The 18,736-nt window shown below is 47.3% G+C and overlaps 1 protein-coding gene across 1 annotated transcript in view; it reads right to left on the minus strand.

The window, feature by feature from the left end:
- Window positions 1-663: 663 nt before the first annotated feature.
- The window catches only part of LOC137571286 (protein eva-1 homolog C-like), a 216,581-nt gene continuing 198,508 nt past the window's right edge, over window positions 664-18,736 (minus strand). Inside the window, exon 6 of the mRNA XM_068280204.1 lies at window positions 664-1,460. Within this exon, the coding sequence (XP_068136305.1) occupies window positions 1,090-1,460 (371 nt within the window). The 3' untranslated portion in view covers window positions 664-1,089. The remainder of the gene's footprint in view (window positions 1,461-18,736) is intronic.

An 18,736-nucleotide genomic window follows, 5' to 3' on the forward strand; every position in this document is an offset into this window, starting at 1 on the left:
GTGAAGAAACAAAGTGAACACATCAAGTACCACCTGGGTCCCCTCCTCTCCAGGGCCCCATAGCAGTTGCTATGGCTGCTATGGCTATTGCTACGCCCCTGGCGAGCTCTGTGCAAAGACCGACAGCTAAGAATGCTGCTCCTCCTGACCCCATTTAGTGACTGGACATTTTCCTGGTCCTGATATGAAATTTCATATTAGGATTACGTATGGCAGGAGCAGGGAGTAATTCTGTGAACAGATGACTTAATGGCAAACAGAGGGAAGAGGGAATCACAGCATGCTTGATCTACTGATCTCTGTAGACAATAATGCCTTTATTGAACTACTGAACTCTGGGCAGCTGACATCACTGTGAATGCCTACCAGAGACAAACCTGGAGTGATGGCCATATCTGCCAATATTGTATAGCCTGAAGTTCCAACAACGTAAAACCAGTTCTGCTCCTGACACCACATGTCATATACCGCCAACGTACTGTTCCTTAAGCTTCTGAAGCAGTACAAGTCCTGTTAAGCAGCAGGGCATGCTGACTTAGTAGTTGCCCTAAAGCTGCTATAGGCCTCCCGCTCCTGTCAAGCACTGACCAAAGTTCTGAAGGATTTCATCCCTGAGGTGTCAGAGCTAAATGCTGCCAAATAAAGGAAGATTTCAAACACCTATTAAATATTCCAGACAATTTAATCACCAGAATGATTTTGTCTGTGGGGTAACACTAAGCGTCCATCTGTACTTCCCCGCCTCGTAAATCCCAGAAAAATGCCCAAATGTAGCAAGGATCTCTTGCATCGCATTGTCATACAGTCCATGCTGGTTGAGTTATCCCAAATGTCTTCTACTGTCTCATAGCTCAGAGCGTCATCAAGGACCAGCCTCAAGCATCATCAATGAAGAATGTTCATGACATCTCCTGGTTGAAGACCATGGAGTAGGATTGTCCTTTTATTATTCTAAGGGTCAGAAGAATGCTTAGGAACTGCAAGGTTTTCCCTCATAAATTATGACTTCCTGTGCATTTCCTGACCACGTTTCTCGTGAATACAAGTTCTCATTGTTCAACAAGGTTTGGGCCGAGCACAAAAGCCATCCTAATAATAACGATTCAGACTCCTCGTCCCAGGAATATCCGGCTGACCGTTCATCCAGATCTCCCGAATAATACGCTCCCTTTCTTCCAGCCTCTGTGCCCTCTCCAGCTCCTCAGCAGAGGTGAAAACGTTCATGTTTAAAGTCCTCTCGAAGCGACGGTGCCGCCTGGCAGACAGGTCGGAGGTGGTGTCAGAGTCGTCATCGCTGTCGCTGCTGTCGCTGTCACTCTCTGGCTTCCTCGGGGGCTTCTTCACCGTGGTCCTCTTGCAATCAGTCTGACAGGATATCCTCATCACAAGAGCCACGAGTGTCAAAATTAGGCCAATGCACACTCCAGATACGAAATACAAAGCTGCCCTCTCCGGTGTTTCTGCAAGCAAACAAACAAAAAAAAAAAACAGCAAGTCAGAGGAAATGAAGTAAGAGCAATGCAAGGATTTTATTTTTAATCAGTCAGACTTAAATAAATACAATGAATCAAGAGTAGGTGGGCAGCATGGTGATTCGGTGGCCTTGTAGTGCTCGAACCCCATAACATGCCTTATCAGAGTAGCATAGAGAGCGCTACAAACTTATGCCTGCTAATTGGCAATGACGAGAGCTCCATTCGTCCTGCCCTCAGCCCCTGTGGGTCCAATCACTTTAAAGGACATTATCCCAGCACTTTGATTGGTCCTGTCACACGCCCACCCCCCTTCTAGACCCGTCCTCCTCTGCTGCGCTTCATTTCCCCAGCTCTCGGCAGTGTCTCTGCATCCCTGCATATGCGCAGAATGGAAACAGCACTTACACAGGGGCATGGGACGCAGAGACACTTGGCTACGAACACAGTGAATCCAGCACAGGAGACTTGGGCACACAGGGAGTAACGTCAGCGCCGCCAGAAGACGGAGCTGAAGTTACTTTTAAACGCAATAATTCGGCTTCCACCAATAGCTGGAAGCCCGAATTATATCATTCCCAACTATCCATGGCGGCCTGGAGGGGGGAATAGTAATTAACACGGCCGGGACTTGTGCAGCAGCAGGATCAGCCATATACCGGCTGTATCCTGCGCCCAAGTCTCCCAGCACCGATTCCTCTCATACGCCTTGCCTATTATTAGGTAGGATACACTGAGGAGTTGATAGCAAGCCCCCTGTGCAGAGACATGGACTAGCCTGTAACAGCCCGACACTTCTGTATCTAAAACTAACCAAGGATTTACAGCAAGGAGGCAGAGCTCCGTGAGGAAGGGAAATTGCTCCTAGTACTTGTGGTAATGTGTGCCCTAAAAAATGCTTTAATCAATAGTATTCCTTAAGGTTAATTAAGTGATTCACGCTTTGCTGTTTGCCGCTGCAGCATAAGCGCTGCACAAATAATCCTATAGGATTACTCTCACTGCATAGATTGTGGCGCGTTTCTGATTACCGCCGATTGCAACCGCGATACATGCAACATTTTCCTTGAAATTGCGCCTTCTCAATCACTGGAAAGAGAATCGTTAATTACAATTCTGCAAGTGAGCGCATGGTCAAACGTTTTGAGTCGTATGGGAAAGTATGGGATTTCTGGACACAGGAGTGGCGGTAATTGAGGCTACCTGATCTGGCTAGCCCCCCAGGACACACACACACACACACACACACACACAACACACACACACACACACACACACACACACACAATTTCCGCCGATAGCGCCGCAGTGCCCAAGTTAACCCCTGGGTGCCACTATAGCTGCAAATTAACTTGATGTGATGCCCATTTTACCATAGCAATGCCAGCACCCGAATGAACTGCTTCGTGCAGCGGCACTGATTTCCTAACTCTTAAATGACATTTAAATGACACATCTAGTTGTGTCTCTCGTAAATCTTCCACTCCAGAAGACAGAGCGTAATCTGTGCAGAACATGCGTGCACAGAGAGGAGCCACGCTGGCTGCCTGCCCAGACCACCGAATATGAAGTGCAGAGCGATCAGCAATTGATTTATCATTTACATTTCCCTCTGTCCCTTGCCTTCCCCCCCAGCGTCTCGATGATGTGGCCCTTCCTGTGCTGAGGCAGCCTGGCAAACAGCCCGAGAGCAGATCAGAGGACAAACGGGATAAAGTGTTCTTTAGCAAAGAAAAATGTCCAGTCATGTGACATTAAAGAGCACCTCAGCCAAGAAAAGGTTTGAATGGCAATACATATATGTAGTCTATTAGTCTAGGCACTGTGTACAGATACATAAAGTTTACATCTGGTACATCGTAGTGGATAGAACAGACAGCAATGGAAGATAGAGCACTTTTACACTAGTAGGAGCAAGCCCAGGAAGGACAACAAGACAGAAATGGAAGATAGAGCGGACAACTATGATTAGAGACAATGTAACCCCATTGCTAAAAAAAAAGAACCCAGATACTTACCGAAGGAGAGGATACTTACCTAATGAGCCTTCCCTCTTCTCTCCCGGTGCCCGCAGTGCTGCGCTGTCCCCGGGAGCAGTATTTGACTAAATTGGTCACAATACTGCTCCTTCCGCCGGCGAAGAGACTTCGGAAAGTCTTCGGGAGCCCGAGTACTCCTGAAGACGGACCGCTCCACACTGCACATGCTGTGAGCGCCCTCTATCGCGTCATCGCGCTTGCGCAGTATGGAGCCGCCTGTCTTCGGGAGGACTCGGCTCCCGAAGACTTCCGAAGTCCCCCGCGGCGGGGGCTTTAAACGGGGGAACCAGCGCTGCACCGAGGGCACCGGGAGAGGAGAGGGAAGGCTCATTAGGACCTAGAGCCTTCCCTCTCCTTAGGTGAGTATCTGGTTTCTTTTTTTTAGCAGCGGGGTTACATTGGCTTTAAGGAGCCATGCAGAGCTCCGATACGCGCATTTTTTCTGTGTGTTATTTGATGTTCTAAATAAGGCCTTGGATTTTTTACCTAGCCAATCGGTGTATACGGGATATCCTTTTTTGGAAACTATGGATAGAACAGACTTTCATCTCTATTTGTAGGAGCACTTCCTTATTTCTAAAGTATACCCTCAGCATGGTGTCCTCCCATCCAGCCAGGTTCCCCTCCTCTGTCCATCAATCCTTTGCACCTATGGTTAGTATCCTTTGCACTTATGGTTTAGTATCCTTTGCACTTATGGTTTAGTATCCTTTGCACCTATGGTTTAGTATCCTTTGCACCTATGGTTTAGTATCCTTTGCACTTATGGTTTAGCATCCTTTGCACCTATGGTTTAGTATCCTTTGCACTTATGGTTTAGTATCCTTTGCACTTATGGTTTAGTATCCTTTGCACCTATGGTTAGCATCCTTTGCACCTATGGTTTAGCATCCTTTGCACCTATGGTTTAGCATCTTTTGCACCTATGGTTTAGCATCCTTTGCACTTATGGTTTAGCATCCTTTGCACCTATGGTTTAGCATCCTTTGCACCTATGGTTTAGCATCCTTTGCACCTATGGTTTAGCATCCTTTGCACCTATGGTTTAGCATCCTTTGCACCTATGGTTTAGCATCCTTTGCACCTATGGTTTAGTATCCTTTGCACTTATGGTTTAGTATCCTTTGCACCTATGGTTTAGTATCCTTTGCACCTATGGTTTAGTATCCTTTGCACCTATGGTTTAGCATCCTTTTGCACCTATGGTTTAGCATCCTTTGCACCTATGGTTTAGCATCCTTTGCACCTATGGTTAGCATCCTTTGCACCTATGGTTTAGCATCCTTTGCACCTATGTTTAGTATCCTTTGCACCTATGGTTTAGCATCCTTTGCACCTATGGTTTCAGCATCCTTTGCACCTATGGTTTAGCATCCTTTGCACCTATGGTTTAGCATCCTTTGCACCTATGGTTTAGCATCCTTTGCACCTATGGTTTAGTATCCTTTGCACTTATGGTTTAGTATCCTTTGCACTATGGTTTAGTATCCTTTGCACCTATGGTTTAGTATCCTTTGCACCTATGGTTTAGCATCCCTTGCACCTATGGTTTAGTATCCTTTGCACCTATGGTTTAGTATCCTTTGCACCTATGGTTTAGCATCCTTTGCACCTATGTTTAGTATCCTTTGCACCTATGGTTTAGTATCCTTTGCACCTATGGTTTAGCATCCTTTGCACCTATGGTTTAGCATCCTTTGCACTTATGGTTTAGAAAGAAAAAAATTGCCGAGAGGGCCCAAATTCACACTGGGGGCGGGATTTCAAGACCGTATGTGGAATATGGACCCTGGGGGTGAGAAGATCACACTTTAATATGTGTGATTTTATATATCCTAGCAACTAATTAGATTTAAAGCAAACTGTAATTTATAATTTAGGTACTCTTTAAAGGGGAACTGAAGTGAAAATGACATAATGAATAAAATGTCCTATTTTTTTACGATATTCGTTTTTAAATAATTTAGTCAGTGTTTGCCCATAGTAAAATCTTTCATCTCTCCGATTTACATTCTGATAAGTATCACTAGTGGTGACATCTTTAGTTCTGCTAGGTGACCTGTACAGAATGTTCGCTTACTGAGAATCTATGCACAGAGAGAGGTACTGCTTGCTTGGCAGTCGAAAAAAAAACGTTTTTTTCCCCACAATGCAATGAGGTTCACAGACAGCAAACTGTCAGGACCATGGTCATGACATCACACGGGGGGGGGGGGGTGGGGGGGGGTTCACCACAACATCAGCCACACAGACCCTCCTGATGATCTATTCAAGAGTAGGTAAAGCTTTATCGTAGGAAAGGAGGTATCACATCCAGTTTTAAATGGCCAATCTTACCACTTCCATTTAGTATGAGAGGCAACAGATTTTTGAATACTATGAACACCTTGTGTAGGTAAGTTCTCATACTACATAGGGAAGGGGGGTAAAATTGGCCAATGATTGGCCAATCAAATCTGATGTGTGTATGTACCCTTAGTGCCTTAAGGTCCGTACACACGCCGGACTGGAGGCAACGACGGGTCCGTCGTCACCTCCCGCTAGGTGGGCGTTCCAACGATCCAACGACAGTCCGGCGTGTGTACGCACTGTCGGCGGACTGATACAGCTGCTTCTGAGCGATCCGCCCGGCGGATCGCTCAGAAACAGCCGTATCAGTCCGCCAACAGTGCGTACACACGCCGGACTGTTGTTGGAACGCCACACAGCCAGCGGGAGGTGACGACGGACCCGTCGTTGCGCTCCAGTCCGGCGTGTGTACGGACCTTTAGTGTCGAATCACTCAAAGCACCTGATCTGCATGCTTGTTCAGGGTCAATGGCCAAATGTATTAAGGCTCGTACCCACATCGCATTTTATTTTCGAGGACCAGCAATTTTTTTTGACCGACGAGCATTCGTCTCCCCGTTCTCGATATGGGTACATGCAAGTGAGTACACGAACAACATTTTGCGACATGTGGCGATTATGACTGTCACGGTGGATTGGATCTCCTGCGCAAAGTACTGTAATTGTTTAACCTCTAATTCGCGCCCATTGTGTGTGGTCACGTGATGTCGTGTGTTCCCGTGGGTAGGAAGATGGATCAGGGAACGCTCTTCATCAGGTGGCGTCCCTGGGAGGTTCTCCGATCCATCCTCAGGTAATTATTTAGCCTTAGACCCCTTTTTGAGATGGGCGGCTGAACTGCGGGTTTGCTGAGCAGTTCAGCCTTCTGTCTGCCGCCCAATGGTGCAATTTAAATGCAGCCAGATTGCTGCAGTTGTAACTTCATGCGTGTCAAGCGTTGACACACGGTGGTGTTACAGAACGGCGGAGGAATGTGACATGTTGTCTGAGCGTGGCTTTGACCGCACTCAGTTCTCACTCCCTGGGAGGGGGGGGGGCCTGAACAGCGCCGCTACCGGGCGCTTGACAGGCGCTTGCGCCTGTGTAGGGGAGCAGCTGACAGGAAGTAATTTCACCACCTGTCTGCTGTCCATGTGAAAGGGGCCTTAGAGGCAGAGGATCAGCACGGTTTAAAAGGAAATAAATATGCCAGCCTCCAAATCCCTCTCAATTCAGGTGTACTTTAAAGGAGTTATTAGGCAATCTGAATCAAAATAAGTGCTACTTACCCGGCGCCTGCACAGTACGCTCCGATCCACGTAGCGGTGATTGACAGTGCCACTCACGCAGGCGCAGTACAGGCCGACCTGGAGGTCGGCCTGACGTCATCGCCGGGGACCAGGAGGCAGCGGCGGTGAACGGCTGATGGCTGAGCTGCGGCGAGGGACATGCTGGGAGCTTGGGGCTGGACAAAGCCCGGGTAAGTAGCACTTATTTTGATTCAAATTGCCTGATAACTCCTTTAACTGCTCCCGTACCAGCAGTCTTCAACCTCTTAAAGGGCAACTGAAGTGAGAGAGATGTGGAGGCTGCCATATTTATTTACTTTTAAAGAGACTCAGAGACGGGATAAACAGCAGCTCTGATACTTACCTGGGGCTTCCTCCTGCCCCATAAACACGTCTAAGTCCCACGCCGTCCTTCCACGGTCTGCCGTTCAGCCGTGGTGAGCTCTGTTACCAGTCTCAGTCAATGCCAGTCAGGGTCTACTGCGCATGCGCAGACCTCCCGCACATGCGCAGTAGACCCAAACCGATGTCACTGAGGCTGTTACCGGAGCTCACCGCAGCTGAACGGCAGACCGTGGGAGACGTGTTTATGGGGCAGGAGGAAGCCCCGGGTAAGTATCAGAGCTGCTGTTTATCTTTTCTCTGAGCCTCTTTATGTAACACCAGTTGCCTGGCTATCCTGCTGATCCTCTGGCTCTAATACTTTAGCCATAAACCCTGAACAAGCATGCAGCAGATCAGGTGTTCATGACAATATTGTCAGATCTGACAAGATTAGCTGTGTGCTTGTTTCTGGTGTGATTCGGACACTATTATAGCCAAATAGATCAGCAGGACAGCCAGGCAACTGGTATTGTTTAAAAGGAGATAAATATGGCAGCCACCATATAACTCTCACTTCAGTTCCCCTTTAAGGACCAGAGATCGCTGGTACTGAAAAAACGGAGCCTTTCCGACGAATCACCTCACATACCTGCCAATCCCGCTGGTCACATTGCTCCTCCATCCCTGCAGGCAGTCCTCTCTGCCATCTCTATGAGCCGGTCAGTGTCAGGAGCCAATGAAAGCAGCTCCTGTCTATCAATGTAAGCCAATGGGATTGGCTTACAGCGATGACAGGGTCAGTAGCCAATGAAATCGGCTCCAGACCGGGTCATAAAGTTCTGCCGTCATATAGACGGCAGGGCGAGTGATCTGCAGCGGGGAGAGAGCGGCGTGCTCGTCGGTATCGGTGAGAACACACGGCAGGATGATTGAAATCTACACCCTGGCAACCGAAAGGGGATCAAAACGGGGTGTATTTTTAATCATCAAGGTCCGAAAGTAGTTAAGTCGTCCTGACCCAGTGAGCTTTAGATTTTCTACTGTTAGTGAATTAACCTCAAGGTTTTCACTATTGTTATCGTGCCCTACTGATTCATGCAGATTACCAGGTTAGAAAAGGGTGAGTTTTTAAACCATTACACTGACTCTTCTGTCTGCAGTCTCTAATAATGTCAAGGAAGCCAAACCCAGAGGCCACCTTCTCTGCCTCTTCACCAGAGATGAAATGGTGCCATTATTTTAGCACTAAAACTTACTGATCCTCCTCCTTCAGGTATGTTACAGGGTCTGAGAACGCATCCCGTGAATTATGGCTCTGATGAGGTCATTGCGAGTGTCTCTCGGATGAAGATAGTGATCTGGAGTTCAGTGGAACTTGTTGAAGCTTTGGAAGGGTTTATGGAGAGATGTAAGTAAGGACAGATGTGTTTTATGTAGTGTAAAACTGGGCAGAAAACCGTAGCAGAAGTATATGAGGGCTTCTCTGACTCTCTGCTATGAAGTACATCACGGCTTCTCTGACTCTTTGTAGTTGTAGTCATTATTTCTGCTATTTAAGTATTTGTACAGAGCTATGTAATATGTCGGCGCTATATAGAGTATATTGTCTTGTCACTAACTGTCCCTCGAGAGGGGCTCACAGTCTAGTCCTTACCATAGTCATATGTCTATGTATGTATCGTGTAGTGTATGTATCCTAGTCTACGGCCAATTTACGGGGAAGCCAATTAACATATCTGTATGTTTTTGGGATGTGTGAGGAAACCAGAGTGCCCGGAGGAAACCCACACAGACACGGGGGGAGCATACAAACTCCTTGCAGATGATGACCACTACACCACCGTGCTGCTATGAAAGCAACCGTGCAACCGAAGCCTCACACACAATTGCAATGCACACCTGCAGGGCCGACGGAACCAGGGCTGTGGAATCGGTACAAAAATCATCTGACTCTGACTCCTCAGTTTATGAAACCACCAACTCCGATTTCAGGTACCCAAAATGGCTCCGACTCCTCGACTCCAACTCCTTAGTCTAATTTTTACAACGGCTATGGATCTGGTTCAAAAATCATCTGACTCCTCAGTTTATTGAAATCACCGACTCCGACTTCAGGTACCTAAAATTCTTCTGACTCTGACTCCTCGACTCCAACTCCACAGCCCTGGACAGAACGGGAACAAGGTCATGCGGTAGGTGGGTTGAGTTGAAAGGACAATGCTCTTGGCTGGCGATCCGCCAAATCGACCCACCGGGGTGATCGATGGACGAGGCATCGGGCAGTATAAGGGACTGCTGTGCATGAGCTAGATTCTGGGCACAAGCAATTATTATCAAGGTACATTTACTTGCAGTTTATGGCAGCAAACGGATCTCTCTCCGATCAGATTCAATCAGAGATGTGTCTATTGGTCGATTGGCCACAAAAATTGGTAGATGTATGGGTACCATACTGTTGCCCAAAAGAGTTGTTCGTGATCGGTTCAGAGGACTGTTTACAATCATTGTCCAGACAGGTTTCTCGTCACTCAGCCAGGTTGTTGGCTTTGTTGTTTGTGGAGGGGGGGGGGGGGGGCGGTCAATCCTATATGGGAACTACAGTATTATACATTAGCACATTGCTAATAATGGTCTCAATGGCATCAAGGGCCACTAGATCATCACAAATGAATGTTTCAGCTGACAAAAATCTAGTAACTTGATCAAAAAAGAATTTATTACTTATAACTTGTAGAGATGTGGCGAACGGTTCCCGAACCGTTCGCCGGCGAACATCTCTAAATTCATGGGCCTCTTACTACTTCCGGGTCGCAATGACCCGGAGTAGTACGCCTGCGCTGCCCGGCGGAGCGCGTCCTAGATCGCGCTCCCGTTGCCGGGCACTCTCTGCGCATGTGCGTGACGTCATGAGTGACGTCACGCTCATGCGCAGAGAGCGCCCGGCAACAGGAGCGCGATCTAGGACGCGCTCCGCCGGGCAGCGCAGGCGTACTACTCCGGGTCATTGCGACCCGGAAGTAGTAAGAGGCCCAGAGAGGTTCGCCAGGCGAACTGTTCGGCCCAACTCTAATAACTTGTTAACGTTCATATACTGAAACAACTACATACTGGACTTTATCATTACAGCAGTGAGGTACGAACAGAACATTTTAAAGTGGATCAGAGATGAAAAACGAACTATAACAAGTAACTTGTCTGTATATCTTATCTAAAGTTTAGATAGTTTACACAGCAAATCTAGCTGCAAACAGCTTCAACAGTATGTGATTATTTCTTCCTGCGATACAATGAGAGCAGCCATATTCTGCTTGTCATCATTACACAGGCAAGCTGCTCTGCATCCCCTTCCCTCAGCCTGTGAAAACTTCACCCTTCCTCTCTTCCTCTCTGAAATCTCTGGCTAGTAACCTCCTCCTCCTGCCCAAAATGAAATCCCATAAGCCCTTGCTACATGGGTCTCAGAGTGCCTAGGTTCTGGAAGAGCTGTGGGCGAGGCTTGTTTAGTTTATGGGGAATTAGAGTATTCAAACTATTAAAAAAAAGTATTTGGCTTGAGGAATGCCCTATAAACTATATGAAAGGTACACAATTATGCAATGAGTAAAAGTTTATCTCGGTTCCACTTTAACATACAGAGTCACATTCTATTCCCTTTAAAGTGGATGGATCAACCTGTCTAAATAGTTCTTATCAGCATTTAAAGAGACTATGAAGCGAGTCTAAATTCACGTTTTTATGTCTAAATTCACGTCTATTTATGTTAAGCACTATAGCTAGTACTAAACCGGCGCTTCCCCGCGGCAAAATGAGGGGTTTATACCCCCCAAATCCCCTGTGCAAAATTCACAACTTTCTCGTAGATTTTGTTGCCCATGGAGGCAGAGCTTTCAGCTGTAGCTCTGCCTCCATGCGCTTCAATCTGCCTGCGGATCTCCGCCTCTCTCTGTGAAGGAAGATTGAGAGAGGCGGCGATCAGCGGGGACTAAGTCCTTGGACTTAGCAGAGGGGATTTGGGGGGTATAAACCCCTCATTTTGCTTCTAGGATGCGGCGTTTTAGCACTAGCTATAGTGCTTAACATTAATAAAAGTTAAAGTGGCTTTAGACTCGCTTCAGAGTCTTTTTAAATAGACTGCAGGAGATCTCTGCCAAAAAGTAAACACTGAGGTGCGATGCGAAAGCTGCATCATACCGCAACGTCAAAAACAGCCTTCGGGGATTTCCGCATTGATCCCTGTCTGGCAGCAGGCCAAGTAGGAAGTGAGGCTCTCTAGCACTCACTTCCTGTGGCCGAGGTAACAAATTGTGCAGAAGTGCATTGATAAAATATGCTTCATCGCATGTGCACCGCCACAGACTTACATGACTTCCGGTCTGCCACGCAAGTAGCCTACCAACGTAGGTATGTGTTCGCATCGGAGTTTGCGGCGATTATGTCACTTCCGCCGCAGTGTGGAAGACCCCATAGACTTTCACTGGTGTATCGTTGGCCTGTGGTAAAGTGTGTGAAAGAGGCCTGAGGCTTAAAGAGAAACCGTGACCAAGAATTGAACTTCATCCTAATCAGTAGCTGATACCCCCTTCCCATGAGAAATCTTCCTTTTCACAAACAGATCATCAGGGGGCTCTGTATGGCTAATATTGTGGTGAAACCCCTCCCACAGGAAACTGTGAGGACCATGGCCCTGGCAGTTTCCTGTCGGTGAACCTTGTTGCATTGTGGGAAATAACAGCTGTTTTACTGTGTACAGCGGTTTCCAACTGCCAAAAAAGCAAACGCCATCTCCTTTCACTGACATCCCCTGCCAGCAGTAAAGATGCCGCCATGTGATAAATGTCAGAATGTAAATCAGGGAGAAGAAAGATTTTACAATGGGCAAACACTGACTAAATGATTTATACATAATTAATTGTAAAAATGAAGCACTTTTTTTACAATATTTTCACTGGAGTTCCTCTTTAACCGTTTCAGTGCCTTCTGCAAAAGTGAAACTAAGTAAAACTTATTTCATTATTTCCACAAATTGTAATGAAAATTCGTTTTCCCATAAAGGTTATCATGCTATGGCTAGTCTTTTAGAGAGGAAGTTCTGAGTTTAGTTCCACTTTAAGAATTTTGAATATCATGGTCATCTCTCACAGAGTCCATAAACTTCAGTGAGTGAATACAGGTATATGACAACCAAAATGGGACCGTTATTCATAATAGACTCCATGATGCAGATCTGTTCCGTTATCGGTTCTCCTGCCCCCTGATTGATGATGTCCCCAGGCAAACCGCAGTATTCTGCCCTCCCCATGTTCCTATATATGGAGTGGTAAATGCATTGAAGGCCTTGAGTTGCTGACTTACATGGCAAATGAAAGAATAGAATACGGATCTTCTATTTATACCGCAAGCATGTTGGGGACACGGCCGGGGAGATCTTCAGGTGACACCGGTCACAACATGATAGGCCGCGGCAGTCACATTATACTTTCATGTTCAGCCTTCCAGCCCGCAGCTGCTGCTCCTGGGTCATGCTAAAGACTGCTTGCAGCTTGTAACATGTAAATAAAGTCATGCGGCCACTCCAGCAAGTGAATGGGGCTTTTGCTGCTCCAGGAGGAATGCTGAAGTATTTATGGGAGGGAGACAGCTGTGTGCGGCGTCTGCAACAGTAATAGAGCAGCAGGTGCAGGCGCTGTGATTAGCAGTCCCAGAAGTGCTCCAGCAGCTAGCAGCTCATCATCACTTTACTCTGTATGCAAAGTTATACTGATGGCTGCCACTCTCTGAGTGGACTATTTAAGGGGAATGATTAAAGGGAACACTAGCCAAAAGCTCAGGTTTAAAAAGAGATATTTACCGAAACAGAGGGAAGTCTCAGGCCCTTTCACACTGGGACGATTTCGTTGCGTTAACCTTTTATATCGCAGGGTAACACTACAGCAATGATAACCCATGGGGCATTTCATAGCTGCCGCGCTGCGAAGCCCCAGAAGTACTCGATTTAACGCGAAAACAAGAGTGCATTATCGGCGGCGACTGGAAGTCATGTAGGTCTATGGCACCGCAGATACTTTAACCCTTTGGGGACTGGCCACCTAACCCCCCCTTGAGGACCAGGCGTTTTTGCATGGGGGAGTGAGCGTTTGGGGGGGTCAGGCAGCCGGATCCCTGTTAGGGCTTGCTGGGCTGTGTGTCCCCTGTGTGGCCAGTTGTCCCCCATGTAGCTGGCAGCCTTTACTCACCTCCCAGGCTCCAGCGATGAGCCACTGTGGACCCCTCCCCTCTCGCCGGCATCCCCGCTCGCACTGACTCTCAGTTCTGGGTTGCGGCTTGATGACGTCATCAAGCCGGGACCTGCCATTAACGTCAGAGCGGGCGGGGATGGAGGGGAGCGTCGATCGTCGTGGGAACGTCAGGAAAGTGAGTGGATCCTCTTCTTCCCCCCTACAGCCACAGCTGTCACAGTGATCACTATGATCCGCCGGAGATCATAGTGATCACGTGATCAGAAGCCATACGCGATGGCTTCTGATCACTGAGGGGAGATGTCAGGTGTTATATGACAGCATGATCTCGTCGGGAGCGGAAATAGCGGGCGGGGTAGATCCTTCTCCGCATCAGGCTAGAACAGCCACAAGTGCGGCGTAGGATCTTATATAGGCGGTCCCCAAAAGGTTAAACTATTTCAACGTTGCGCATGCACTGAAGCGTGTTTTGTCAATACACTTCCGTGCACTTTGTATTTCTGCCACAGGAAAGGAGCGCAAGAGAGCCACGCTTATGGCTTGGCTAGCAGCCAGATTAGAGATTACCGCACATTGCCACGTAAATCTCTAATGGCTATTTTTAACGTTAGTACGTTACAGTGCGCTGCAATCATCCGATTGCACTGCCCTCTAACGCTCCTTTTTGTTGTGAAACCGGCCTGAGGATTCCATTGAGGCTTCCCTCTGTGCTGTGATATCCCCCCTTAGTCAGTGCGGTCCCTCTCCACATCGGGACCTCACTCCTCTCCTGCCCAGATGCGCAGTAGCACGGAGATGCTCATACGCCAGTGCCAGAACGCTGTATACAAAACAGAGGCTGTGGTACTCTGGCTTACTGCGCGGGTGCGCTGATGGAAGAGGAGGTGCGTGGCCCTGATATGATTGGCCACAATGCCTTGTCATCAATCTTCTGGGGGTCAGCGCTCAGCGAGGGGGAAGGGGGGACACTGAGGGAAGCCTCAGTAGAAGGCTCTCCTCTCTTTAGGTAAGTATCTCATTTTGTACCCGAACTTCGTTATTTTTCCAGTCCTTTTTCTTTATTAAGTTTAGTACAGGAATATATTATTAACCAGAAAAATATGAAAATATTACAAATTAATATTTCATTTTATTTCATTTTAATGCTCGTACACATTCCTGTTTTACAAATTATTACACTTTATTTATAAAGCGCCAACATATTACGCAGCGCTGTACAATAGACAATGGTGTACAAATTGCAATGTAGGGATGAATATAGAAGACGATTCACTGAGCCTGTATAGGGGTGAAGAAAAGCAATGGGTTTTTGATGCCAGCTTGAATGAGCTAAAGGTGGAGGTGAGCCTAATGGGGGAGGCAAGAAGTTCAATAGAGTAGTGGTCAGCTCTGGAGAAGTCCTGGAGCCTTACAAGTGAGCAAGTGATGTGAGGGGTGAACATCCGTAGAATGTTGGAAGAGTGGAGAGAGCGGGTTGGGGAGTATCTGTGGACAAGATCTGAGATCTACGAAGGGGAGGTACGGAGGTATGGTGGATGGATTTGTATGCCAGGTAGAGAAATTGAAAAGGGCGGCTGCAATCGGGTAGCTGCCCAAGGAAGCTGTATACAAAAGAGAGACTGTGGTACAGGATGCTACACATGGAAGAGGGGGCTGCACATGGAATGGGGGCTGCTGCACATGGAGGGTAAGCAACAAAACAATTGGCTTGGGGGGGGGGGGTCAAAAATACAAATCCGGCCTGGTGCAGGACCATGTTTTTTCGGAAGCGGTGTGAAGCGGCCCTAAAGCTACATACTCACCGCAATGACCCAGAAAGATGGATCCAGTAACGCCTCCATACGACGAGCGCTCCCCCATCCATCTTCCTGCGGGTGACGTCACGCAACGCTACACGAGATTACACAACGGACATGAACGTGAAGTCAAGTGACCGCGTTACTTTGCACCGAGTTGTCTGAGATCTTAAAGATCTGATCTGCCGTAACAGTCGTTATCGCTAAATGACATTCTCATGATCGCGCGCCTGTACCCACGTCACAAGATTCCGGGAACGGTCGCTTGCCGCTCCAAAAAAAAACGCTGGTCATCTGAAAAATCATCGGGGAAATCGCGTAATGGGTACAGGCCTTAACTGAAGATGATCAGTTCATTGGCGTGAATAATGCCCTGTCTGTTACACTGCAGTCTGGGGAGCTGAATATCTCCAAATATGTGAAAGTGTGTTTGTTTTACTTGCAGTTATATTTGGAAATAGAAGCCCTCAGCTGAAGCCAGGAGACATTACTCATCCGCAAACAAAGCTATTAGAGACATCCGAAAGGGAAAAAATTCCTTCCTTTCATCTGTGAAAAAAAATGAACAATCTTACAATAACAGTGGAGAGCTCCCGGTTCCCAGGGCAGCCGGCAGACGGGGATAACAGCACTGGGAGAGCAGGCCGGCCCATCGCTGCTTCTGTTCTGGACGCTGCCTGGCAGCTGGGCGCACTACAGCCGGCCACACACAGCAGCCAATGATAGTCAGCAGATTTCACCACTCTGGTGACAAATGCCTGAAATATCCTCCAAATCCAACTATGGTCAGTGAATTGCATGTTCAGAATCGGATGAAAATGCAGTCAGGAATGGAGGGCAGCACGGTGGTGTAGTGGTTAGCACTCTGTAGCGCTGGGTCCCCGGTTTAATCCCAGCCAGGGCACTATCTGCACAGTTTGTATGTTCTCCCTATGTCTGTGTGGGTTTCCTCCGGGCACTCCTGTTTCCTCCCACATCCACAAAACATACAGATAAGGTGATTGGCCCTAAACTATGATACAGACATATGACTGTGGTAGGGATTAAATTGTGAGACCCTCTGAGGGACAGTTAAAGGACAGGGAGGGATAAGGAGGCTGCCATATTCCTTTTAAAGGACAACTGCAGTGAGAAGAATATGGAGGCTGCCATATTTATTTCCTCTTAAACAATACCAGTTGCCTGGCAGCCCTGCTGATCGATTTGGCTGCAGTAGTGTCTGAATCACACCAGAAACAAGCCTGCAGCTAATCTTGTCAGATCTGACAATAATGTCAGAAACACCTGATTTGCTGCATGCTTGTTCCACAGCATTCTTTATTAGGCTTGACTTCATGAAATTCCATAAAAACTAGTGAGATGTAGCCCAGCTCCAGTCTAGACATGTGTTTGGATTGGCACAGAGCTCACCACATTGCAGTATAGTTGTTGCTCCAGGGCAGGGATGAGTCCAACCCTTTTTCTATCTCTTTTTTTGTAGGTTAAAGTTAACCTCCAGACTACAAATCTACTCAGCAGCACTGAAAAGGCTTGGTGTTTCTCTAACAGTATCACAGCATCAGAACTTTGTTTTCCTTACCCAAGCCTCATTTTTAGCTACACAGAAGCTTAGCTCCACCCCATCAAAGAAATCTGCCCGGGTATTTTTCCCCTGATGCTGTGCAAAGCATGATGGGATTTCTAATGATGTTGTTCTTGTTGCTTAGCAGCTGGGAGGGGTGATCAGGACACAGGACAGTTGGAACTGTGTCTCACGCTCCCTGTCGCCGCCTTTCAACCAAAAAGTTGGCGTTTTTCCTATACTTAACATTGAGGCAGAAACGCATCCGTAATCCAAAATCTGCAGCAGCCCGGGAGTATGCGTTTCTGCAAAGCGCCTCCCGCTCTGGTGTGCACCAGCCCATTGAAATACATTACCCTAGCGGATCCGCACCCGCAAGCAGATCACAAACCGCAGCAGAACCGCTCTGGTGTGCACTAGGCCTAATAGATTATTTAGCCAGTGCTTGACCATTGTAAAATCTGTCCTCTCCCTGATTTACTTTCTGAAATGTATCACAGGTGGCAACATCTTTGGTCCCGTCAGGTGATCTCTGCGGAAGGTTCAGTTACTGAGAGTTCTATGCACAGAGGGAGATTATGCTAGCCTGGCAGCTGGAAAAAGCCACTATTTCCCACAATGCAATGAGGTTCACAAACCGCAAACTGTCAGGACCAGGGTCATGACATCACACTGTGGGAGGGGTTTCACCACAATACCAGCCATACAGATAATGATCTATTTGAGAAACGGTAAAGATATATCATGGGAAAGGGGGTATCAGCTACTGACTGGGATGAAGTCCAATCCTGGGTTAAAATTCTGCATTAATGAATGAAATTGCTTATTTTTTCAATATTCATTTAAAAATGATTTACATTCTTAAATGTATTAGTGATGCTGGCAAGGTGAAGGTGAATAACTGCAGGATTTCTTGTTTATTTTCCTCTGTGTAGATAACAGGAACATCACATGATCTCCCAGAGTGCTCCGAGATAGTATGGCTGTTCCTGCTGCTTTAAAGTGAATCTGAAGGGAAATTTAAATAAAAAAACAGATACTCACCTAAGGAGAGGGAAGGCTGTGGGTTCTATAGAGCCTCCCCGTTCTCCTCCCGGTCTCCTTGTTCTCCCGCAGGCTTCTCAGTTTAAATCTCCGCCGCGGGAGACTTTAGCAATCATTGGAAACACTCGGCTCCTGAAAACGGACGGCTCTGTACTGTGCACATGCGAGGGCGCTCACACAGTACGGAGCGGCTCATTTTCGAGGGCCAGAGTGCTTCCGAAGACTGCCAAAGCCAGCCCAACCCGCAAAAGAGCAGTCTACAACCCATGGGTCACAGACTGCTAAAGAGCGAGCCTGCAAGGGAATGCGGAGACCAGGAGGAGAACAGAAAGGCTCTATAGGACCTAGAGTCTTCCCTCTCCTTAGATAAGTATCTGTTTTGTTTTGTTTTTTTTAATTTCCCTTCCCCTCTCTTCAAAGGATACCCAAGGCGACATGTGACATGATGAGATAGACATTTGTGTGCTAGGTACTGTACATACCCATAACTATGCTATGTCCCTTTTTTTTCTTTCTCTTGCCTGAAAGAGTTAAATATCAGATATGTAAATGTCAGTTTCTGTCTGAATCAGGACTGGGTCAGACTACAGTGTGAGCCTCACTGATAAGAAACTCCAACTATAAAACACTTTCCTAACAGAAAATGG

Source organism: Hyperolius riggenbachi, chromosome 4, assembly GCF_040937935.1.
Source record: "Hyperolius riggenbachi isolate aHypRig1 chromosome 4, aHypRig1.pri, whole genome shotgun sequence".
In the NCBI taxonomy this organism is placed as follows: domain Eukaryota; kingdom Metazoa; phylum Chordata; class Amphibia; order Anura; family Hyperoliidae; genus Hyperolius; species Hyperolius riggenbachi.